Source organism: Protopterus annectens, chromosome 3.part1 (genome assembly GCF_019279795.1).
Source record: "Protopterus annectens isolate FY-2018-M chromosome 3.part1, PAN1.0, whole genome shotgun sequence".
In the NCBI taxonomy this organism is placed as follows: Eukaryota; Metazoa; Chordata; order Ceratodontiformes; family Protopteridae; genus Protopterus; species Protopterus annectens.
This window is the reverse complement of record NC_056732.1, coordinates 1814084553-1814110443: the sequence shown is the minus strand read 5'-3', so window position 1 is coordinate 1814110443 and position 25891 is coordinate 1814084553. Positions and strand designations below refer to the sequence as shown.

General features: G+C 38.6%; 1 protein-coding gene across 2 annotated transcripts in view; it reads left to right on the top strand.

Moving 5' to 3' along the window:
- The window catches only part of LOC122798692 (fucolectin-like), a 99437-nt gene extending 76356 nt beyond the window's left edge, over window positions 1-23081 (top strand). For both annotated transcript variants that reach the window (XM_044067788.1, XM_044067786.1), the window contains 2 exons: window positions 2832-3129; window positions 17513-23081. In XM_044067788.1, the coding sequence (XP_043923723.1) occupies window positions 2832-3129; window positions 17513-17663 (449 nt within the window). In that variant the 3' untranslated portion in view covers window positions 17664-23081. The remainder of the gene's footprint in view (window positions 1-2831; window positions 3130-17512) is intronic.
- Window positions 23082-25891: the final 2810 nt, after the last annotated feature.

Sequence of the window (25891 nt, the reverse complement as noted above, 5' to 3'; positions counted from 1 at the left end):
CCCACTCTGATGGACCTCCTGCATATCTGCAAAACAAATAGCACAAGAATTACCAGTTCTAAAGATGTAAACCTTGCCTGTGATATAAACAGGACCTATTAGAGAGAGAGCAGGAGAGAGAGACAGGTATACATCCCGAAGACTACCCCTTCTCTGGAACAGGCTCCCTTTCCATGTGAAACAGAGTTCCTCAGTATATCAATTTAAGTGCAACTTGGACAGTTGGATGGGAACAGGAAATTCAGCCTTGGTTTGGCAGCTATGTCTTTGAAGGACACAGGCAGGTTCATCACTCAGGACCTGTTTGTAAATGTTTAATCTCCCAAGCCCATGCTTGCACTTATCAAGGGTACCAGAACTTGTCAGAGATTTGGGATTCATGGCTAGGCATAAAAATGCTCTTGTGGTCATTAGGCTAGTAAATACCTATTAACTTGTTGGGGGGGGCTGGGACTAAATTGTGATTCATGCTATTTAAGATGCATCCAGGAATATTGTCAGGACCCACTGATGCAGTATTTGTAGCTTTTGATAGCATATTTAGGGTTTGATCTTGTGTGATACCTGGAGATGAGTCAATTTCAGGTATATCTTGTAGGACAGATGAAGGGGAGACAGAGGCACTTATAAAATGTAAATGTATATCATATCCAGCAAAATAACTTGTTTTCTGCTGCCCCATTAATAGACTGATAACCTAATTCCATTAATTTAAAAAATGCTGAACTTTGGACAGGGGCATAAGAAACATTGGAGTTTTTAAAAATCTGTGAAAGCAAACATTTCTATCATCCATTGCATTAGTGATAGAAAGTTAAGATTGAAAGGTTGTCTCAAAATATATAGAAAGTTCAGATTCATCTATAATTTGCATTCTCAACTTTACCCATAATTTGTACTTCTTAAGCCTTACCATGGTTCAACACTTTTTTTAAAGCACATAACACCGGAAACTTTTCCAGTAACACAAAACAATTCAAATGTGAGTTTACAAAACCACTTGATTCAAATAGGTCAATAAATGAACATCGTACAGTTTGAAGCCCAGTGGCACAACCATGTTATTTCACATAAAGTAACGGTCAGTTTCACAGCTTAAAAATACCAATTTTCTGTCTAGTTTTAGTCCTTATTACAGTGGTGGTATGCTGTGCTGCGGACACTTCTACATATGTTAGTTTTCTGGCCATATCCAGATTGTCGCTGGATCCTGATGTCTCCATCCACAGAAGACTGTTTCCGTCAAGATGCTGCTCATTTCTAGATAAAGTTCAACCCATTTCCACCTCCTGCACATCTGCACTGTGCAGTAAGTGAATTCTCCATAAAATCAGCTTTATGCTGCAGTATGATATCATCCTGTGTCTACTGCATACACCTTTCAAAAGTGCATGGTCTCAGGACAGATGTGATTCATCATCCTGATCCTTTTCTTCAAAAAAATTAAGTGGACCTTCCTACCTAGCATGTCACTTTCCTGCAGACAGTATTGTTACTTCAACCATTGAATTACCACTTCCATCAGCTTCAGAGATGCATGCATTACTAATCTCCCCCTGCACAGTCTATGCCTCTACCATCTCTGGTGTCACCTCCATGACCTTCCCCTCACTAAAACCTGTACCATCTTTAGTGTCACCTCCATGAACTTCCTCCCACTAGAAACAAGTAGGGCAATTACTCTTGTTCTTGCCATATTTCTGCTGGCCATATGAATACTACCTCACGACTAACCTGAAAACACGCCATAGGTTTTGTGAAACTTATCCAGTCAACAAAGCATAGTTAAAATAAAATGTCACTATGAGTTGCTTTAATGGATTGTCAGCTACAGTAAAATAGTGTTCGGCTCTTTCTGGATAAGCAGGCCATAACTTCATCATAGATGGGCAATGAGAATACTTATCACCACTTTTATTAATCTGCATGTTAGCTACACTGAATAAATTCACACAGAGAAATAGCTTTGAAGCCCCCTTTTTCTTTACAAGCACAGACTGTGGCTTGAGCCTATAACAAAAAACACACTTTTTTGTACAGATTTGCCTCTTCCATTAACACAGCCTAGAAACTTAGTAAAAGATAAGCATAGGGTGATATTCCCTTTCTAAATTGGCCCCTTACTCTTTACTGGGGAGCATCAGATTCAGTTAGTCCTTCTTTGTGCCCCCATGACAATTAAGTATTAATTTTAATCCAGCAAGACAGAGGGACTCCAAAACAGCCAGTCTCTCTGGATTCATTTTTTTGTTTTCTTAGGTTAGTACTAAGCTAACTGCCCTTGCGAGCCATTTTAAGCTTAGCCAATTATCCCTTGTGAGACTCAAACCCAGCACCTTGTGTTTGTAAGGCAAACACTGTAACCATTAGGCCACCCTCCCAACCCTAAGAAGCTAACTCCCCTTGCGAGCCATTTTAAGTAAAGCCAATTATCCCTTGTGAGACTCAAACCCTGCACCTTGTGTTTGTAAGGCAAACACCTTAACCATTAGGCCACCCAAAGGGTTGGTATTTGTGTTTGCTCTTCTAAGTATTAATTTTGCCACTAGAAATCCTGACAAAATGCATACAGTGAGAGGCTATCAGCAATCAGTGTGTTATGCCAAATAATTCCAGACAGATGACTGTTGCATTTTAAATTTTGCATTTAATAGTATCTCTACTGACTTTAAAATACTCCATTTTTATTTTATCATCTGTAGATGACGTCTGCTGCAGATAATTAGTTTACATTTCATGCCAATTTTGCCATATTATAGTTAGGAAATAAATTTGCATTGTAGCTAAGTTTTTTATTTATTTATGTATGTATTTATTTATTTATTTTCTAGTGGAAAATATTGCTCTTCAGGGAAGGGCTACCCAGTCATCTCGTCTGCTTAACAAAGATGGTTTTCTTGCAAGTGCAATGAACGCCATAGATGGTAATCTGGAAAGTAATGTTTATCTCGGATCCTGTAGTCATACAGATCCTGAAACCAATCCGTGGTGGAGAGTTGACTTGTTGCGTTCATATGCCATATCTTTTATACTAATTACCAACAGAGGAGAATGCTGTGCAGAACGCCTTGATGGTGCTGAAATACATATTGGTGACTCTCTGGAAAACAATGGCAACAATAATCCAAGGCAAGTACCTGCATGAGAACAATGATTGAGGATGCATGTCCTGTGTGCCTGAGCCAACAATTATAAGAATTTCTTGGCATGTTATGTACATGAGCCAGTTAATTAAGGATAAATACCTTCTAGGTTAAGAATATTTATTACATTTTTAAATAGCATCTTAATCAGACAGTAAATATTCTGCATATATTTGTTCCAGGAGAATAAAAATGTCTTTTCTAAGAGGGTGAGAAATCAGCGTACCATATTATGCTCCAAGAAACTGTAATATCTTAATAGCAACATAATGGAACAGATGTAGTAGAACAATTCAAGTGAGGTCGATATATGGTTATGATGGTAGGGCAACTCAAGTGAGGTCTGCTTATGGCTATGACGGTAGGAAAAGTCAAGTGAGGTCGTCATATGGCTATGATGGTAGGAAAAGTCAAGTGAGGTCGTCATATGGCTATGATGGTAGGACAAATCAAGTGAGGTCAACATATGGCTATGATGGTAGGACAATTCAAGCGAGATAATGTGCAGTTTCCAGCTCTCCATAAGGCACCGAGACTTAAATTAAATGCTTTGTCAGTAACAGTGTTAAGTAAAAAAAGCAATAAGGGTCTCACAACCTAAACTGTTCTGTTCAAAGAAGTGACAGGTCAGAAATATACCAGTCTTCCATCAGAGATATAGTAAAGAAACTGCTGGGATGCCTTTCTAAATTCTTCATTTCTAAGATATCACTCATCAACAGCCACTAAAGGTGTGACAGTGATGCAACTGTAAATATGACATACATTCCCCATCTAGTCCCTGCCTACAAAACACTTCTTCCCTCTACAATCATCACATCTAAGTGCATGAAAAAGGGTTTTATAAAACTTAATTGCATCTTGCAATCCCCATCCTATATCATTGCATTCCTTGCTACCTTGTATGGCTGTCTTGTAATTGTACAGCCTCTAATGCATATCCTGACATCTTGGTCTACTGGAATAAATTTCCAAGAATTCAAATGCCCTACTGGTTTCTATTCCCAAGTCTCTCTCTCTTTTTCATTCTCAGAATATTTTAAATCAATACCCAATCACAGCTCCTTCACTAAAATACTTTAACAAAATATTTTACCACCAATTTAGCCCCATTGCATGAAAGGATAAAGCCCCGAGTGTGCCACAGATGACTTATGTTTGATTAATGGCACATGTATTGTGGAGGAACCACATGGGAAAGATGGCAATGAATGCTTGATGCTGTTTCACCCTTCCTAGGGATGGGATCGAGGGGATACTGTATCAGCCAGCACTGGTGACTTCTGCAGAAGTGCAGACATCTCAAACACAGCAATGGGCCTAACAAAGCTTGCACTACAAGTGATGCATCACAATCTAGGGGACAGAGCATCCACTTCCTGCAGAAAGCTACTGCAGTGCTCACACTGCTGCCTCAAGGATGGCAGACAGGTGAGAAAATCAACCTGGCTTGGAAAAGAGGAGAAGATTTATAAAAATATGAAAGTAACCCTTTTCATCTTCTCCAAGTCCAGTGACATCAAACAAAAGCACAACTGAGAAAAAGCAACATACACCATCTTAGTAATGTATGTTAACCCTAACCCAAAATGTTACCTTAGAAAACCCTTTCTGTACCTCAAACACTAGACAAGTCTGATTGTGTTTATCCTGCATATCTGCAAAACAAATGGCATAAAACCTACCCAATCCAGAGACTTAAAACTTGCTTATGACATAAATTGGACATGTTGGAGGGACAGGTATGTCTCAAAAGAGAATACCCCTTCTATGTCGTAGGCTTTCCATCCATGTGAAGCAAAGTTCCTCCCTAACCCTACTCAAGTATAATCTGGACCAGTGGATGGAAAATTGGAAATTTACCCTGGTTTGTCACCTATGTCTCTAATGAATAGAGGCGACTTGTAAATGTTTGATTATGCATGCCCTAGCTTACACATACCCCTAAAAATAACCTCTAGGGCACCAAACATGCTGGATACATTTGGGATGAATGGCTAAGCTTAAAAAGGCAGTTGTAGTTATTAGCCTAATGCATACCTATGAACCTATGATTAAATATGCAATATTATATATGTATATATACATAATACACAGACACAGACTAAAGCTATTCCTTTACCTAGCCCCTTTTGTAACCCTAATCAGCAAACACAAACACTTTCACACAGACTAAATCCATCCCTTTACCTAGACCTTACTCAGCAGTCAAGGAAAACCAGTGGAATCTGGGGGCATTTAAGAGCAAGCTGGAGGCCTAGTGCATTGACTTTGGAGAAGAGATGCTTTTAAAAAAGTTATATAACGGTGACTTTTTTTTTATGTTCTGTAGCTGAACTGTTAAAGGTACTGTTCAGTGTTTTTAGTTCAAACCACAAACCTTGTTGCATTCTGACAAATGTAGACATTTTGGTTTTAAGTTATGTAAAATAAAACCATTTTCAGAACAAAGTCTTGATTGTCAACTGCTTAATCATCCACACTGGTGGATGAATTGGGCATAAAACATTAGCTTAAAGTTTTCTCCTGAAGTCCTACTTTAACTTGTCATTACCAAGTAAATGGAATTCCCCAACAGAATGATTTTTGTTATTGTGGTCTATGGTGCTGGAAAAAAAACAACTCTTTATCGTGCTAAGTGTTATACTGAAGCATATCACAATCAACACATACTGAGCATACCTGCTCCCGCTTGCTGTTCGGAAAGTTCGGAAACTTACACTGCAGTCAGAGGGAGGAATATACACGTTTCTGGTCATTACACTATTCATGCTGGATTTCAAGAGGGATACCTGTCATTAACCCTTGTGTTGCTTCCCTGAGGATGTGCACCTGCTTCCTAAGAGTTTGTGACAGAAATCTACTTGACCCTGCATCACTGACGAGATGGCTACTGGGGGTTAACTTCAACAAATGATCATGGCCACTGCTAAAGGAATGGCAGAAGCTGCTAAAATTACTACAATACCATGAGTCATTCATCCACTGAAGCCACTGACCTATGAGGAGGACTTAGTGGCATAAATCATAGCCCACAGGATGACAGGCAGTCACTCTAAGCTACATGTGATATGCCTCGCATCCTGTTCCGTATGTAAGGCATTCTGTGTTGGTAAAACAGACAGGAGGCTCAGGGACAGAATTAGGGAACATCTTTATCAAATTAGGATCAGATCCACTGTCAACGCCCTATCTAAACATGTCAGTTGTACCGATGACACACATGAGTTTAGTTTCAGAGTCATGGAAGTAGTTTCCTCCCATTATAGAGGAGGGGATATAAGGAATAGAACTGAGACACAAGAAGTGAAGTGGATCATTAGGTTGAGAGCTGACACCCTCCCAGGTTTAAATGATAAGATACCACTGAAGCCCTTCCTCAAATCGAGAGGGCTTAGATAGCAGTATTGTATGTTTTATTCTGCAATAGTACTTTTAGGTACTGATTGTCTGTTGGGTGCTAGATATAGGAATCAGTCTTTTGCATATGCAATTTGTAGATTTGTATTGTAATGGTGGACATTGTGGATTGTCTTTTGGGGGGCTAGGCATAGCAGTAAGCATCCTACGTATGCTATCAACACATTTGTCACAGTATTTTAAATACTGTTTTTAGGTATAGATAATGTTTTTAAAAAAATGTACATGAATATATAGTTCATATACCTTTTATACATAATTTTATGTATGTATTAATGTACTTATCTGTGTCAAACACCTTGTTTTATAGGAAGCTGTCACTTTAATTAGTGGAATGGATTATTTTTAATTTGGCGCCTTTTTCTCTTTATAATTATGAATAGCTGTGTATGTTTGTATATGGTCTGAGGAAGCCCTATCAGGGTGAAAACGCTTAGTACTGGTCCTGTTTTCTGAATAAACTAATATATTGTGGAAGATATTGGTTTTACTTGGATGCGTTTACATATTTGCAGCCTTTGTTCGTCCCGACACCTTATTATAATTGTTTTACTAGTTACTGGATTGTGTTTGGCGTACGGGGCGTTTACTCCCTGGGTGACAACGTTTTTGTGGATTAAAATGCATAGTATCTTTATCATCAGACCCAGAGTTTGTAATTGTAAAGAAACAATTACAGACATATTGGTACTTAACATACTTAAAAAGGCATTGCCAGCTGTTATTGAAAACTAAAAGGCATTGCTAGCTGTTATTGAAAACTAGGTGCATCAGTTAGACCCAAAATATTCTGAAAGTTTTGTCACTCTGGAGCAAAGAATCTTGTGCAATGAAAGTTTATATAAAGGGGAGTTGCTTAGAGATATGGAAAGGTCACTTGTTAAAAGGGGAAACTTGCTTTAAACATGGGAAGATGGGCCACATTGCTAAATTCTATAGTGCTGATTCTAATGTGAATGTTATCCATGCTGAAAATGTTGTGAATGATGTAGAACCTAAGGAATGTGATAACACCTCTGACAGAATGGCAGAAACTGCATTCTGTTACTGCACAACTGACAAATTAATTGAGAGGGCTATACTAGTAGATGGTAGGAAACTGCGGGGCCTGTTGGACTCTGGTAGTATGGTCATCTTTGTAAAAATGCAAAATGTTTGCATGCAGAAGACTTTGACAAAAAGTCCGGAGAAGTAGTATGTGTCTACGGGGACAAGAAATAACGCTTCACTGTCCAGGTGGGGATCTAAACTGAGTTTGTGAAGGTACTATATCCTGAAATAGTGAACCATACCTAACTCAACACATGGTAAATCAGAAGGATTTCTATTCTGTAGAGTTATGAAATTACTTGAAATGGAGCAGTTCATAGGTTCATAGGTTCATACTAGGCTATCTGCCCAAGGGCATTTATAAGCCTAGCCCATAGTTATTTGGCTTTCGCCACCCCTTTAGTTTGAATAAAACTATGCCTATTATTTTGCTGTGCCTCTGTCAAGCAGTGACACTGAAGTAATCCCTGGGGTATATCTGCGATTCCCCATCCATTGGTCAAGATTCCTCTTGAACAAGGCCAGCGAGGTGCTCTGCCTCACATGTACCGGGATTTTGTTCCACAGCATAGGGAGTCTCTGGGTGATGAATCTGTCCCTCCAGCATGTTCTATTAATAACTGTGTCAAGGTTTAAGTCTCCCGCCCTTGTGGTTCTGACAGCCTATGAAGTCAACTTAATGAGGACTCCCAAAATAAACAGCTTTTAATCACACCTTTACTACTCCATTGTCCATCCATCCATAACCTCTTTTTCCCATTTTTGCATGAGGTTGGGGTGTCACTTCAACGGTAACAATAATCTAGAGCCAAAGTTTACACCACCAGGTGGCTAGCCCTGCCCCAGTTATTCTTCCATAGCACATACCTGCGAGCACATGCACGCACATATACAAACACACACCTATGGCCGTAGCTCTCAACCAATAAGGGAAAATCTCAACAGAATCATGGACAAATCCAGAAATAATCAGGGACACTTCTAAAATATTAGTTCTATTAACTTGAGACACTGACATAACAAAACGCAAAATAATATAGTTTCTTAAGAAAAAGAAGCCCATGACAAATTTTAGCTTTGTCCTTGTTAATCCCTCCTAAAGTTGATGCCTTTTGGAGAATATATGCTGAATTATACTTAATAATGACAATAATTACAGTCAAAATCAGGGACATCCATGCAAATCATAGAGAGTTGAGAGGTATGCATATGGCCAATTTAGTGTGCCCAATCCACCTACTATATGTCTTTGGAATGTTTACCTCATGGAATGGAATATTTGCATATGCAACATGCACAAGCTGCCTGTTTGCTGCAGAGTAGCATATTGCTTCCACTGTCATAGCATACATCTCACTAGGAGTCTGGAATTGTCACTTTCCTGGTGTACTTCCATGCACTAGCTGTATACAGTGCAGAACATGTATGATATTCTAGAACCTTCAGGATATTTAAGAGGAGCCAGACTTCTGAGAGTGAATCACTGCCGTGACCTGCCTAAAGAGCCATACCCCATATATGCATAATGCATAAAATGGAGGTGCAAAGGTGCCCTTTGGTTGCCCAAGGAGCAAAACAGTCTGTGCACAGGAGGCTTTTTAGTCACTAGGAGGCAGTCTGAAACATGCAGTAAATCATTTGTATTATATCTGCATGGCAGAGTCCGAGAAGCACTGCACCTCATGCATCTGCTTAGCAAGAAAATGTACGGGAGGGGGTTCCCTAAAAGAAGCTATTATACTGCAGGACAATTATATGTTGTGCTCATATTTTACAAGATGGTTCACACATCAGACAAGCTGTCATATGCAGCAAATCAGACTCCTTATAGATTCCGAAAAAAAAAAAAAAAAAAAAACAACCAGCCAGGTATCCACAACACACTGTTTATTATCTCCAATGTCTCGGCTGACAAAACCTTCAAGCAGTAAAATTTTAAAACACCCATCTGCCATATATGCACACCCTCATTAAGTTATTAACACTCAATTAATCAAACAATTATATAAAAAACTTCCAGTTGAATTCTAAGTCTAACCCATTTGGAACCTCCTTAATGTACTGAATTTCAGAATATACAAAGATTCTTTGTACAATTATTTATTCTTAATAAGGACACCGTCATATTGACCAGCATTAATTTTCTCTAAAATCATTCCCTTGTAAATCCTCAACTTCCCCATTATGAAAATTCTTAAAATGCTCAGATATACAGATTTTCTTTTTATCATTAATAATGTCCCGTACACAGGGCTTTTTTGGGCCTGTACGCATCGATATGGCATACTGGCATCTCTGCTGCCTTGTTTCTTAAAAAAAAACTCTCTTTTTTTAAGGGTGTTCTTCTTTAAGAATGCCCTTTGCATCGGGTTGCACAGACACAGAAGACCTTTTGTGTCTGTGCGATGTGCGACCAATTGTTTACATCTTCCTGGTCCACGTGTATGGAATTTGAATTCCTGAAGAAGTTTGGACTGTGGTCTGTGACCAGACAAATGAGTGGTCGGTGTACATGTGTGTTTAAGTTTTTAAGAGGTGTGTGTGTACAAGAAATAGGTAGGCAGGTGTGTGGGTGTATGCATAAGTAGGTATAATTAAGGGATATGCTAAGTCAACTTTTTTTTTTTATATATCTGGGATAAAAATGATTCATACATGCTGATCCATATTAACTGATTTTATTTAGTTGTTTTCCTACTTGTTTTGCATTTACTGGTTAAAATCCAATGTATGTTCCATAATTTCTAGCCATATAGATTATTTGTTCTGATGTTTATGTTGGCTAACTTGCCGTCTTGTTAATGTGTTACTGTTGGAGACATTCTGAGTATTTTGTGATGATAGATTTTTAGCAGCTGGCATTGCCATGTTCTACTGTGATGGGAAATTCGGTGGATTTTTATTAAAATCCATACTGCTCATTGATTTGCAAAGTTGTAAACTATTCTTTTGCTTGCTTGGTATAGATGAGACATCATTTATTTATGGCTTCTTTGTACTTATTCGGTGATTTTATATGTTTTGTATTCATTACATGCATTTTCACATATTCCCTGGTCTTGCTTATCCAAGGTAATGTTGAGTTTTTGGCTTTGATGCTTCCATTTGATGCATTTTTTCCATAAGTGCTAGTACAGTTATTCAGTATTCACAGAGATTTGTCAATGGTGTTTTTGATGGCATAGGAATAAACATTTGATCTATATTTTGAAATATGAAGGTGTTCAGGTTCCTTATAGTTACAGTTCTGACACTGCCAGCTGGTGATGTGCAGACAGGGTTATGATCGCAGAGTCTTTTTAGTAGGACTTCACTGCATATGTAGTTATGCGGATGCTTTGTAAAGATGAAGTTCAGTATATTGTGTGTGTGTGTTTTCTTTTTGTAGGATTTTCTCAGGTTGGGATAGTAATAAGTTGCATGAATCCAAAAGAGCAAATTTCATAATAAAGGTTGCATTACAAAAATACTGAAGTCTTACAAGATATATAGTTCATTGACAACGTTATCATGAAACCAGTGTAGAATTTCTGTTAGGAACAATGAGGTTTTATATGGTTTCAAGCAGATACAACTTAGTGTACCTGCTCAATGTCACCAATGGTTATAGTCATTAGTACAGATTTCCTTCCAATTGTTGGCAGCTGTTTTGGATGGAGTTTAGCGTATTGTATATGAGTAGAAGGAACTCCTTGTTCATTCTGAGCTGTGGTCTTTTCTATAAATAAGGCAAAGTCCTTGTTTTGTATGTATGTATGGCTGTAGGTAAATTTTTATAATTTCTACAAATGTGGCATTAGGTAACTGATCCTTGCTTGAAATTCAACATATGCTGCAGAAGTTTGTATGGAACATTTTTATTTATTTTGTTACTGTAAGACATTCTATGGGGTTTCCTGATGCCATTGGCAGCTTGGCAGTACTGTTCCTGGTTTGGTTTCAATGTCACCTGTGCAGAGTAGCAGTATTTGATTTAGAGTGAATTCACCTTGGTCAGAGAAACAACAATGGGACAACCATGGCAAAGCACATATATTTAATAAAGAATAAAACAGATGAGCGCTTTCGGAGATGCCTCCTGCATCGTATCAGTACAAAAATGTAAAATCAGTCTGCATATAAATACACATGAAAAACAAATTACATTAATTAAAACCTTTAACCAATCAACAGAGGTTCTCCTGTTCGATTCTCGGCTGGAGTGCGGGGAGTGCCTTCTGTGTGGAGTCTGCATGTCTTCCCAGTGGTTGGGTGGGCGTTTGAAAGACATGCGTAAATGGGCGTGCCTTCGTTGAAGGTTGAACGTCGAGCTGGCACCTTGGTGTTCATGAAAATCTACTGCCAATCATTAGCGGACCGGAGTTCCGCTGTGGCGACCCCTAACCGGGAAAAGCCGAAAGACAACAACAACCAATCAACATTTTCTAGCCTTTAAAATAGGTTTTAAAGGTATAAAACCATTTAAGCCTGGTGGAACATCAGCTCTCAGATCAGCTATCCAGTGAGTCTAACTTCTGTGGCATTCTTTATATCACCAACTCTAGGTGCAGGAGTGTAAATATCCAAAACCATAAATTTAAAACCATGCCATGGAAATTCATTAATGTGTTGAGCTACTGCACTTCTTTGCACATGTCTCTGTATATCACTCATATGCTATAAAATACATTCCTTTAACATTCTGTTGGTCTTACCAACATAACAAGAAGTGCATTCTGAGCAGCATGCATAGTGCAAGCACTTAATGTATTTGAGCATCCTGTTACTAAGAGAATACATATTAGTCTTGATATACCTACATGCCTTACATCTTTTACATGGATATGTACCTAATTTGCCACTCTATAGTTTACCCTGGTTATTCATATTACCAGGAACCTGGGTCAAGTAGTACGTTTTGTATCTAAGGTGTGGCACGTGGGTAAATAAAAGCTATTGTTTTCTGCTTTGGTGCTGAAAACAGGTGCATATTTTAAGGTAAAAAATATCTAGTTGGATGAAGTGGTGGTACAAGGGGTTGTTGTTGCTGTTGCAGATTTTAACTGTTACAATTGTCACATATCGAACATGTCCAGTTCAGACAGAATATCAATGTGTCATTACAGTAATAAAAACTGTCATGGTACCAGTTCTTACTTCATTGTTTGTAGACATTATTGTTAAAATAGTGCAAAGTTTTAATAGAAGATTTGTAGATAATACTGTTAAAATAGTGCAAGTTTTTAATACAAGATTCTTTTTGTTGTTGTGGAAATACTGTATTGCGTTGCCTGGATCTAGAGCCATATTCTATCATCAGACCTGGTGATTGTGATCTAGGCATGGATGTCATCATGCCTAGACTACTGTAGCATCCTTAGCTTCTGTTTTGTCAGATGGGATCTGGCATCACTGTGGTGAGCAGAGAATATCACTGGAAGACTGTTAGCCAAGGCAAATGGTGGCTTTGCTGCAGGATTGCAATGGCTACCAGTCACTGCCAGGTTTCTCTTAAAAATTATTGTGCAGACCTATACAGCCTGGGTTCTGCTTCTGTATAAATGCTGCTGGTACATTCCCTGACAAGGGTCTTTGTACTCTTAGATGAATTACAGCTGGTTACTCTAAGTACTCATCTGGAAATGTCTTGGTCTGGATCTCTCTAGAATCACCTACTTTTTTTATTTAGAAATGCAACCATCCCTGATTTGGGTATGCAACTCGCAAGTCTCCTGTAAGAAATTCCTAAAGTTTTAACTATTCAGGACAGTGTTTTATATCCAATTATGAGATCTGATTTTATATTTAATTTTAATTACTGCTTATTACTTGTACTGTAGACATGACAAGTCAATTATACTGTGATTTGCTTTTATCTCTAATTTTTTTTCTTTTAAAACATTTAAATATTCAAGTAACAAATAAAAAAATGTACCAAGAATGTTCTGTGATTGTATTATGGTATACAGGATTGTGTATTTCATTTAAACTAATAAAAGATTCATATTTAGAGACAGGCTTAAGGAAAGAACAGTATGTGAATCCTTATTCTGCACTTCCATAATCAACACCTGTCAAGCCTGCTGAGGAATGTCATCCAGTCCTCCTGGTTTTCATAAAAACAACTTGGTAATACATGGTGAATGTAACTGAAATAGAAATAAGTTGCTCCACAACTTAAAAACAAGTTACTCCAGACTTTATTATCCGGTACTTACAGTCTGCATGGCTTGGTACATGATAGGTCTGTATGTGTGTTTGTGTATAAGTAGTAGGTAGGTCTGAGTGTGTGAGAGAGTAAGTGAAATGTGCAGATTTTCACATAATATTAAGATTTTAGTCTAACATCCATGGTCTATTTCTCATAAAACTGCATTTTCCTGGCAAATCATTGAGGATTAAGACAGCAAATAATGGCAGACATTTGAGCTTTAGACTTCATATCCTTCAGAAAGTTCATACTAATGCAAAACTTGCTGTTCTGTCAACTTTATAAGTTTGTAAGAGCAATATTTAAAAGGTGTCCCTATTTTTGGACATTTGATCCCCTTCATTATGTGTGTCTTTATCCAGATTTCTAGCTCTAAAAGATTGAGAGGTATGTGGGAGTGTCTAAGAGGGAGGTATGGGTGTATGTGTGTGTAGTACCGCTCAACTGTATAGATATTCACAGAATGTCCAGATTTTTGCTTTATATTTTTGGTCTGTTCCTCATAAAAATTGTCCTTTTTTTTTTTTTTTTGAGAAATCACTGGTATGACCTAAGGATTAAGGTTACTAATTAATGGCAAGCATCTGAGTTTAGTTTCAGACTTCATATATTTTAGAAAATGCATTCTAACACAAATCCTGTTACTCTAGCAACTTTTTGAATTTATAAGAACAATATTTAAAATGTGTCCCTAGTTTTGGGCCTTTGTCCCCTCATTATGACAGGCTTTGCCCAGACTTCTTGTGCTAAGAGGTTGAGAGGTATGGTGTGTGTGTGTGTGTGTGTGTGTGTGTGTGTGTGTGTGTGTGTGTGTGTAAAAGAGATACTGTAGGTAGCATACCCCTCAACTGCCCAGGTTTTTGCAGAATGTCCAGATTTCTGCCCCACATTTTTGTTTTTCCCTCATAAAAAGAATGAAGTTGCTAAATAATGACAAATATTTGAGGTTTAGACTTCATATTCTTAGAAAATTGCTAAAATAACAGGATTTGTGTTGGTATGCATTTTTCTAAAGTTCATGAGAGAAATATTTATAATCTGTTCCTATTTATTTTAGACTTTGTCCAGATTTCTTGCATTAAAAGGTTGAGGTGTTTGTGTGTGTGTGTGTGAAAGACAGTGAAATGCCCTCATTACGGTTGGCAGGTGGTTAGTAATTTGCTTAGGCTCAAGCCCTGTACCTTAGCTACAGGAAACAAGAGCTTGAATCCTTTAAACACACAACATTATACCATTTGCTAAGCAAAACAGTTGCATATTTTGGGTAGAGTTTTAAAGCAGTGTTAGTAGCACAGCAGGTAGCATACTTTTGTTTTGATGCAGAAGGCTGTGGGTTCTATTCCCACAGCATGTAGATGGATTGCTGATATTGTGTTGGATTTTAAGAGGGTGGGGTGCTGCAGTCCTGAGTATGTCCTCAACTTGGATAAGCTGCCTAATAACCATGAACCTGTTTTAGTTTGCCATCCATTTCCTATTGCAATACTACCAGCTTATCATTTTAATGTAACATAGGCAATTTATTCTTCAAGGGCAGCAGACAGTGAATTTGTAGATGAAATACTTAAATATAAAGGTTTTGCTAGCAGCAACCTTTTCATTAGTTACAGTCAGATCTCTTTAATGTGGAATTATTCAGATGACTTTTACTTCTGCAGAGACTATGCATATTGACTGATATTGGTGGGTTGTAATGATAGAAGTTTGAGTGGCCTTTTATGGTTGAAATGTTCTGAATTGGGCAGTTTTGGCATTATTGGTTCATATGTTTTGTTTCTTTGCTTACTGACTATAAATTTAAAACAAGCTCTAATAAGTGGTGTATTATACAAGGGATATAATTTGTATTAAATTACAATATTTATTTATTTATTTATTTTACATTTGTTAACCGGGGGTGTCTGACTGAGCTGAAAAGGCCCTTTTTCATCAGAGGCCCGGGGAGAAAAGCTCCACAAAGAAAAATTACAGACACATTTAGTTATTTACACATATATAATAATTAATCAGGAAGGTGAGTCAAAGAAATTTTGCATGATCCTAAAAATGTATGCAAGGGGTCTTTAAGTTTATCTTTGGGCTGTTTTCAAATCAATATGCCACTGGCCAGATGCACTTTCTTTGAATGTGGGTTTCTATACTGTTTCAATGAATATGAGTCTCAAAGTCACAGAAGTTTTAATGCTAAGTCTGTTTTCATTGTGAAACTGTATTGCTTTGTTTAGCAAACGTCTATCAGTGTTTGTGCTGGAAATTTTGAAATAAAAGTTTTTAATTAAATCCAAATATCTGTAATCACTGTAGAAGTAAAGCAGAAAGGAGCATGCACACAGAGTTTTTAACAGTGTTTATGGCAACTGGGGAGAAATAGACAAATAATGGGACACTGGAATGGCTGCGTGGGGGGGGGCAAATGCAACATATGCATACCACCACCTGTTTACAAAAAAAGCACAGTCCATACATGTTCTAAAAGTCTAACCTTAAATAGTCTCTTACTCCCCCCCCCATAAAACTTGCTGCAGGGACACTTTAGGGTATATACAATGCCCTTAGTTTCACATCCATATGTTCATGTACTACAAATCTCAGCCCATTGATTTTCAAAAAGCTCCTAACTATATACTTATGGATTACAGGCTGCATATTTATACAAGTACACTGCCTTGCATTACATCATTCACACCAAACATATACTGGTACTTACGCAACCAGGAGCCAAAGGTGTCATACCTCATGAAATTATTGATTTTTGTTCAAAAGATTACATGATGTCCAGTAAAATTGTAGTTTGCTAAATGTGTACCTATTTTGCAAACGTAATAATCAATTTTGTTCCCAAAAAAAAAAAAAAAATATATGTATATATATATATATATATATATATATATATATATTGTATACATAATACATAAAAAGAAAATGGTGAAACAGCAGCTCTTCCTTCAAATTTGTAATTGCTTCCTCCACCAAACATAGATCCACATTAGCTTTATTCATTTTCCCGCAGTCATAACAGAAACATGTACCATAAGTTAAACATTCAAAAGTTGTTTTGAAAAAGAGTAATAATACTTACATGTACGTATTAAAATACACACTGCGTTTTCAATAACAGAATACCATTTTTTTTAAATGTTCCCTTGTAGTAGCCGTAGATACAGTGCAGACCACAGCAGTCAGTCATGCCATGCATGGTGTCACAATGACTAAAGTGGTGCGTGAGGTTTTGCAGGTTTCCCTGAAAACACAGTCATAAAACCTTTCTAACGCCAAGAGTACCTGCCTGGAGTGTCCTCAGTTTGGTTTTACATTTTTTTACATTTAAGAGGGGAGGTGTACCTAACACGATATTGAAATTTTGTACTAAAACCTAATGTTGTTATCCCCTACCTCTCAGCTATCATCACAACAGAAATAGCTAATCTGCTATGATAGTTTCAGTACACAGTTAAAGACTGTTTTCTTTCCCTTTTGATGATGCGTTTTTAATTATAAACCAGAAAATGTCAAGGGTGCCTCATTTGCACTACCAAAAGTTTTGGCAGTTTTGCATTGTGAATATTCCTGTTAAATATTTGTTATAGTGTTATTACAGTAAGCTAGGAAAAAAAGAAGTATTATTTTCAAACACAAAATGACAGAATTACTGTCATTTATTAGTCAACTGAAGAACCATTTTTTTACAGTTTGTTTGTTTTTTCCATAGGTGTACCACTATCTCATCAATTCCTCTTGGAGCAACATATACTTTTCCATGCAGTGGAATGGTTGGCCGTTATGTAAACATTTTTTTACCAGGCGAAAACAAAATGTTATCACTCTGTGAAGTTCAGGTTTATGGATATCCAGTGTACTAAAGTTTAACAGACAATACAGTAACAGCAGTTGGTATTATAATCTTTCTCTGCTGAGGTGTTTTTTTTCCTTACTATGGGATGGACACTGAATTTCTTGAAATATAATGCTATACTTGAAAATGTACCACCAACAGGTCTTGACATATAATTCTGTACTTGAAAATGTACCACCAGCAGGTCTGTGCTTAAAAAGATGAAGTACTGGAACCATGTAGACCATCTTTTTCCTCCCAACAGTAAAAAAAACTATGAAAATGTTTCACCTAGAGTACTTTTGGTGAAACTCAGAGTAAATCCTTTTTTTGCAGGGGGCAAACCCTCCTGCACCCGCATGTGGGTGGACACCCCCATACCACCTGAACTTAAATATACCTGCTCCAAAGTCAGACAACAGTATGGAAATGGGACTTCTCGATTGTTGGTAAAAGTGCTTTCAATAAAAATTTTCATGGAAACAGCAGTTGTTGCAGCTGTTGGTGATATACTGACATGCTCTTGAAGTGCTTTATAACCAAATTCATCATTTTCACAGTCATTTGGGATGAAAAAACATCAAGGGACACTTTTTAAGGCAAGCAAAAAATTGGAAAGGCTCTCTGTCCAAGGAAAGATAATTTCATTTTGTTGCATCTCTTTCTGATGGAATAAAGGGATGCAAAAGTTTGATGTTCAATAGTGTGTATTGTAAAAGCTAAGTGGTACATAAAAGTGGTACATAAACAATCACAGTGTTCTAGATTGTTTCCCCCTCCTCAATATTATGCAGAAGAACTGAATTAATTTTATTCTTTGTCAATGTGCTTCTACCCTTTGCGCAAAAGATATGAACTTACTGGATGATGTTTGAGAAAGTGAAACATCGATAAAATGCTCAAGTGTAAGATCACAAGTTGCATGAACAACCCTACACTTTACTTTGAGGATTTATGTGTATTCGTGTCTGCCACCATTGCCGCTCAGTTAACGTAGTGACTATGACCCAGGTCTTTGATAGCACTAGCAGGGGAACAATGGGCATGCTTATATTGGGGGAGGAAGGGCAGAGTAGGGATACAAACTGCTAATACCCCTCAGAGGAGCAATGGCATTGCAAACAGCATCCTGGGGTTTGGGCTTTTGGCTCTTGGTGGTATAGCCATCATTAATGAGTATACAACAGCATGAGCAAACAAAGGCAAAGGCATTATGGGTCTCTGTCATAACATAGATAGGTCATCCCCTGCCCTGCAGTGGAGTTAGTGCAATATAAAAGCACTCTCAACACTGGTCAGGGCACAAGAAACCCTCATGGCTGACTGTAGGATAGCTTCTCCAGGTGGCCATTGCCCCATATGTTACAGGGGTACACACTCTCATAAGGAGGAATGAACAGGCTGGGACTGAAAGGGGATGGCTTGATTGTAAACAGGCATGGGGAAAGAAACATCCTAGAAAAAACATCAGCTGCAACAGGCCAACTTCTGGCTCCTTAGTAGTGTGTGGTGATTCTGATATATTTACTGGGCAACATACTGTCTGGCCTATGACAATGTCCATATACTAGGGTTACAGGACTTGTAAAGAATAAGTGATGAAAATGTACACGAGCTTTTATGAAGCACGTCTGCTCAAGAGCAGTCATCAAAGGAAACTGTCACTGTTCAAAGGTAAAGCAAAGTTTAAGACTCCTAGAATGACTGTCATTGTGGCTGAGAGATAACTATAAAAAATCATAGGCATTGCTTTTGCTGCCACGGAACTTTCTTGAACTGTTTCAGCATGTACTAGTCCTGACTGAGCAATGGACCATTCCATCAAAAATTGCAAACATCCCCCAAACTAGTGTGGCCTGGAGATGCATGAATGTGTGGGATTATCCCTCTTCACCCTAGGTCATGAAGTTGTAATTTTATAAGCACTTTTTAATAGTGTGCTCCACTGATCAAACCAAATTTTATTATACTGTATCAATATGTCATTGCTACCTCTGCTGCAGTACAATCACATGGTGCGTACAATGGCAGTAGCTATGGAGCCACCTTGTTACAACCTCATTTGGAAATAAATTTACATGAAGCCCTCAGGAATGAGTAATGTGTCAAATAATATACAGCAGGTCTATTACCTGACGCATGTAGATTATATCCGACAAAATGAAGTAGGGGCCTTAAGACCAAAGCCTGATGATCTGGAATCTAGACTTAATTCCACCTCAAAGGCCACTAGTCACATGCTTATCCATGGGTCCACCTTATCCAGTGAGATCTACACTTTGAGCTTCATGTCATTATCATTACTGTACTGCTGCAATAACAAGGAAATGCTTGTTGGTCACCTTATTCAGTAAGATCTACACCTTGAGCTTCATGTCACTCCCATTACTTTACTGCTGTAATAACAGGGAAATGCCTGTTGGTCACCTTATCCAGTGAGATCTACACCTTGAGCTCCATGTCACTCCCATTACTGTACTGCTGTAATAACAGGGAAATGCCTGTTGGTCACCTTATCCAGTGAGATCTACACCTTGAGCTTCATGTCACTCCCATTACTGTACTGCTGTAATAACATGGAAATGCCTGTTGGTCACCTTATCCAGTGAGATCTACACCTTGAGCTTCATGTCACTCCCATTACTGTACTGCTGTAATAACAGGGAAATGCCTGTTGGTCACCTTATCCAGTGAGATCTATACCTTGAGCTTCATGTCACTCTCATTACTGTACTGCTTAATAACAGGGAAATGCCTGTTGGTCACCTTATCCAGTGAGATCTACATCTTGAGCTTCATGTCACTCCCATTACTGTACTGCTGTAATAACAGGGAAATGCCTGTTTGTCACCTTATCCAGTGAGATCTACACCTTGAGCTTCATGTCACTCCCATTACTGTACTGCTGTAATAACATGGAAATGCCTGTTGGTCACCTTATCCAGTGAGATCTACACCTTGAGCTTCATGTCACTCATTACTGTACTGCTGTAATAACAGGGAAATGGATGTTGGTCACCATATCCAGTGAGATCTACATCTTGAGCTTCATGTCACTCATTACTGTACTGCTGTAATAACAGGGAAATGCCTGTTTGTCACCTTATCCAGTGAGATCTACACGTTGAGCTTCATGTCACTCCCATTACTGTACTGCTGTAATAACAGGGAAATGCCTGTTGGTCACCTTATCCAGTGAGATCTACACCTTGAGCTTCATGTCACTCCCATTACTGTACTGCTGTAAAAACATGGAAATGCCTGTTGGTCACCTTATCCAGTGAGATCTACACCTTGAGCTTCATGTCACTCCCATTACTGTACTGCTGTAATAACAGGGAAATGCCTGTTGGTCACCTTATCCAGTGAGATCTACACCTTGAGCTTCATGTCACTCCCATTACTGTACTGCTGTAATAACATGGAAATGCCTGTTGGTCACCTTATCCAGTGAGATCTACACCTTGAGCTTCATGTCACTCGCATTACTGTACTGCTGTAATAACATGGAAATGCCTGTTGGTCACCTTATCCAGTGAGATCTACACCTTGAGCTTCATGTCACTCATTACTGTACTGCTGTAATAACAGGGAAATACCTGTTAGTCACCTTACCCAGTGAGATCCACACCTTGAGTTTCATGTCACTCCCATTACTGTACTGTTGGAATAACAGGGAAATGCTTGTTGGTCTCCTGGTAAGGAAGCTGAATCTTCAGTGAGTGTGGCCATCAATCTAGTGAACAAGAATTCCTTGCCCAGGGTACACTGCCTGAGCCCTGTCTTCTGGGATACCCTACTCAGGCCTGACTTTCATAAGCATGAAACCAAAGCTAAGAGGATCTACCTGAGTATCTTTTAGACTCTTAGTGCCCTCTTTCACTGACCACAAATTTCAAAAATCAGTTCTATGGACTTGTGAAAGATAATCCTCAGGGTCTGTGAGAATAGTTCTATGGACCTGTGAAAGATAATCCTCAGGGTCTGTAAGAATAGTTCTATGGACCTGTGAAAGATAATCCTCAGGGTCTGTGAGAATAGTTCTATGGACCTGTGAAAGATAATCCTCAGGGTCTGTGAGAATAGTTCTATGGACCTGTGAAAGATAAACCTCAGGGTCTGTGAGAATAGTTCTATGGACCTGTGAAAGATAATCCTCAGGGTCTGTGAGAATAGTTCTATGGACCTGTGAAAGATAAACCTCAGGGTCTGTGAGAATAGTTCTATGGACCTGTGAAAGATAATCCTCAGGGTCTGTGAGAATAGTTCTATGGACCTGTGAAAGATAAACCTCAGGGTCTGTAAGAATAGTTCTATGGACCTGTGAAAGATAATCCTCAGGGTCTGTGAGAATACCTTCAAAAGAACATGTCCAACATACATTTCTGTCACTACTGATCTCAGTGAATGTGCAAGTCCAAGACTATAACCTCCCAACTCCCCAACCCCTGATAAATATGTGGAAGGCTGTATGAGTCAGCGCTTGAATTTTCTGCTCTTTTAATCCAAGCATTTTCTGCATGCAAGAGGCAGTCTCACAGCAAGGCCAAGGAGAAGAGAATTGTCTTTCTCTTTCTATCTTCCCTCATTAATCTTTTCTGTTGATGGAATCTGTTTCAGATACAAAGATGTCCAACTCCTGAGAGTGAGACACTGACTCCTCCATCATAGCCAACTCCTCTCTAAAGGATCCCTACATTTGTGGATATGTACGTACCATCTATGACCACATTCCCCAGAAATATCTTACCACCTGCCTTAGGCAAGCAAATCAGAATACTTGAGACTATCAGAAATGATGCCTTCCACCTGCAGATAACTATATTGAAAGTTACATGCCAATAATTCTACATATACTATCTGGATACAAACTTCACATTTCACTTCAAGGGCAGGGTCGTTTAATATTGTCTGCTGAGCATGAGTACTGAAGTGTATAACATTCCTTTGTCTGGCAAAGAGCAAAGAACCCTGGAAAAATATTATGAGGACATTAATTCTTTTGTCCTTAAAGGATTAAGAAACGTCTAATGTCATCCATTTCTATGCTTTTTAACTTGTCAGGATCTGGACATAGTGACCTGACTGGGTCAGACAGAATGGCCACTGAAAAGCTTTGTACACAATCACTGTTGGTTTCCATTTGTAAGTCAACACAGATAAGATGGCTAACACCTAGTGAGGGCTCCTGCTAGCCCAAAAAACTGAGTAATGACAAAACATTTGTTGGTCCAATAAAAGGAATCACATGTTTATGTTCCAGTATCTGCTAGTGGACCAGCACATTACTTTTTAATTATTTTTTTCTACCCTTTATTAGTCATGAATTATGTAACCGTGCAGTTTTATATGGCATTTATTTAAAAAGATCAGTCTTCACTCTAACTGCTTTTTCTGTGTCTGTTTCTGCCAGAGTGGAGGTCCTTTCTGGTAAAAATAAATAAATTCCAGCAGTAACTAAGGATCTCAAGAAGTAGAAGAAAAGCTCATCTTTAATAAGTGTCCTGTATTCTGTTTTCCCAAGCTAGAGAGCGTTTAAGTTTCTACAACAAAAAGTGTACAATGGCATCGATATGAGCCAATAAAGTCAGTGGCCAACTTCCCAGCTCCTAGCCTAAAAAACTGAGTAATGACAAAACATGTGAAACCATTTATCTGTAGGTCACTATAGTGAAGACTATATAATCAAGACCCAGATTAGGAAGGATGTTTTATTGGTTGCACTTTCAGTTTGGAAACATGCATGGCAGATGGTTTCTACATTTCGGCAGGTTTAAGCAGCCATTTGTGCCTGCTTCAGAGCTGGTGGCTCTGATCCATCTCTTTCTGTAGAAGGAAGCAGTAAAAGCAGTGTTAAAGAAGGAAGGATACATTTTACTCTCAGCTATTCGGGGTCCACCCTAAACCACATGTTGGTGCATTCACCCTACATAGTACATGCAAGGCTGTCACCATCCATGCATTCATGCTTCTCCAACTAGAAGTGGCACAGCTGTTTGGTAACAACTGTGAACACTAACTGAAAGCCAAAGCACTTGAATGCTCATACATTCTCAATGTCTGTTTTGTGTCTAATGAAGCACACTATCTCCTCAAAGAGGAGACTCCCCATGCACCCCTTATTTTACTGTAATTATCTCTGAATCTTCACAACTTGATCAAATGAGCTGTCCCCTCCCTCACCACAAGTACAGCTCTTCAGCTTACACTCAAGACATTCACTCTTGTGGCCCATCAAACAACTGTGCAACTGCTTTCCTGTCAGTATGGAAATGTGCACAGAAGATTAAGGCTGTGAACTCTGTTAATGCGATGCTTCCTGTGGTGCAGGGTTCGATTCCCTCAGCTTTCATTCACCTAAAGTGTAAACTTGAGCAAGTCACTTAACCAGACAATGCTTTGGGGAAACTGGGCTAGGCTACTCAATGGTCTCTAGACTGTATGCATACTCCATCCATTTACAACCCTTCTTCCCATTTTTACACATGGCTGTAGTTGATTGTCACTGTTGAAGTGGCATGCCAACTCCAAGGTTCACTCCACCGGGTGGCTAGCCATGAGGTTGTTCCTTCATACCACACACTTGCATGCACTCTCACACCTATGGCAATTTTAGACTGTCAAATCCACCTACTGCAAGTTTTTGGAATGTGGGAGGAAGCAGGAGCACCTGGGGGAAACCCACATGAGCACAGGGAGGACATGCAGACTCTGTACATAAAGCATCCCAGCCGGAATCAAACTGGAGAACCTCATACTGTGAGGTGCTAGCAGTATCCACTGTAACACTGCTATAAATCTGTTGCAGGCAAATTAAATGGCAATGATATTTAAAGGATTTCTGCTGGCAAGTCCTCATAGTGTGAAAACAACAGAACTCATTCTTCCACAGTCTCACCATGGGGTACATGCACTCTATACAGGTCGCTCCATTTCAGTGTTTCCTCTATACTAAGGGTGTTATTTAAATGCCACCTAGCTGTAGCAAAGGGTTTCCAGAATTGGAAAGTTCTGGTGTTGCTCTGGATGGCTAGATGATCAGATGCATCTCTTTGACCTTCGGCTTCCTGTATGCCTTTTTTTTGGCTTCAGACATTTCAGTTCATTGCGATGATTAATCAGCCACGACTACAGTGCAACTTAACTTCAGGAATTCCTTACTATATTACAGCCACTGCAGAGCATCTCTTTCACTAGACATAGCACAAATTCTTGATGCTTTGATTTACGATAGGCTGCATATACTAGGACTGTGAACTCTGTCTGTTGGACCTGTTGGGAGATGTTACTCTAACCGTCCCCATGGCTTGATTCTATATGGGACTCTTGTAGTGAATGGTGCACTGACAATGACTACAGAGTTCCACACTGCTCATTAAGCCAGGAACTGGAAGTAGAGATCTGATGTTAGCAGGAGGGCCAAAACAGCTCTCCAAAACCTGCTGCTAGATGGCCCATTTGTACTCTACAGCCTAAAACAATTAACCTTGAAAGTGAATCTGTAGTAAGGGTAGGGGAAGGAAGAATGTGGGAACACACATGTAAAGTCACACACTCCATGGTTTAATTTCATTAATACTCATGTCCAATAAGGAAATCAATTACCATTCTGCAAATATGCATATCATAAGGTTAGTGATACCAATATAAAAAAAAATTGAATTGCATAAATGGTTGATTTCTGGTTTGAACTAATGTAGCATTTGTTTAAAATTCTACTGTGAATTACAATTCGAAAAAGCTATTTCCAAAATCCTCTACAGTAGGAAAATAGAAATACTACCTTTTCTGCAAACCTTTCCCCAATGTGGTATAATAATTTGTAAAGGTAGAAACAAATTATGGTTTACCTTCATTTTGTTGCAAATGGTATATGCAATCTTCCTGTTGTGCGACCCATATTACCGAAATATGGAGAACTTTGAAGGATCAGATGTTGACAATGGTTTGCTGGAAAGCCATTTCCGACATATGATCCATGTGTTTGAATGGCAAAAAAGCATTCGCTTATTTGCCATTCAAACACATGGTGAATTGACATTGTCATTTTTTGCAGCCATACTTTCGGCGTTATGCACGACGGACACACGGCGGATGACATTTCAAAGGTAAACCACAAATCATCAGTATATATAAAACTAAGATCAACTGTTCATTTACTGTCACTATTTGTATATTATCTAGCACAGTTTGGGTATTATATAAAGATTTAGATATTAAAGGTATCGACCAAGACATTATATACGTCATAGTAAG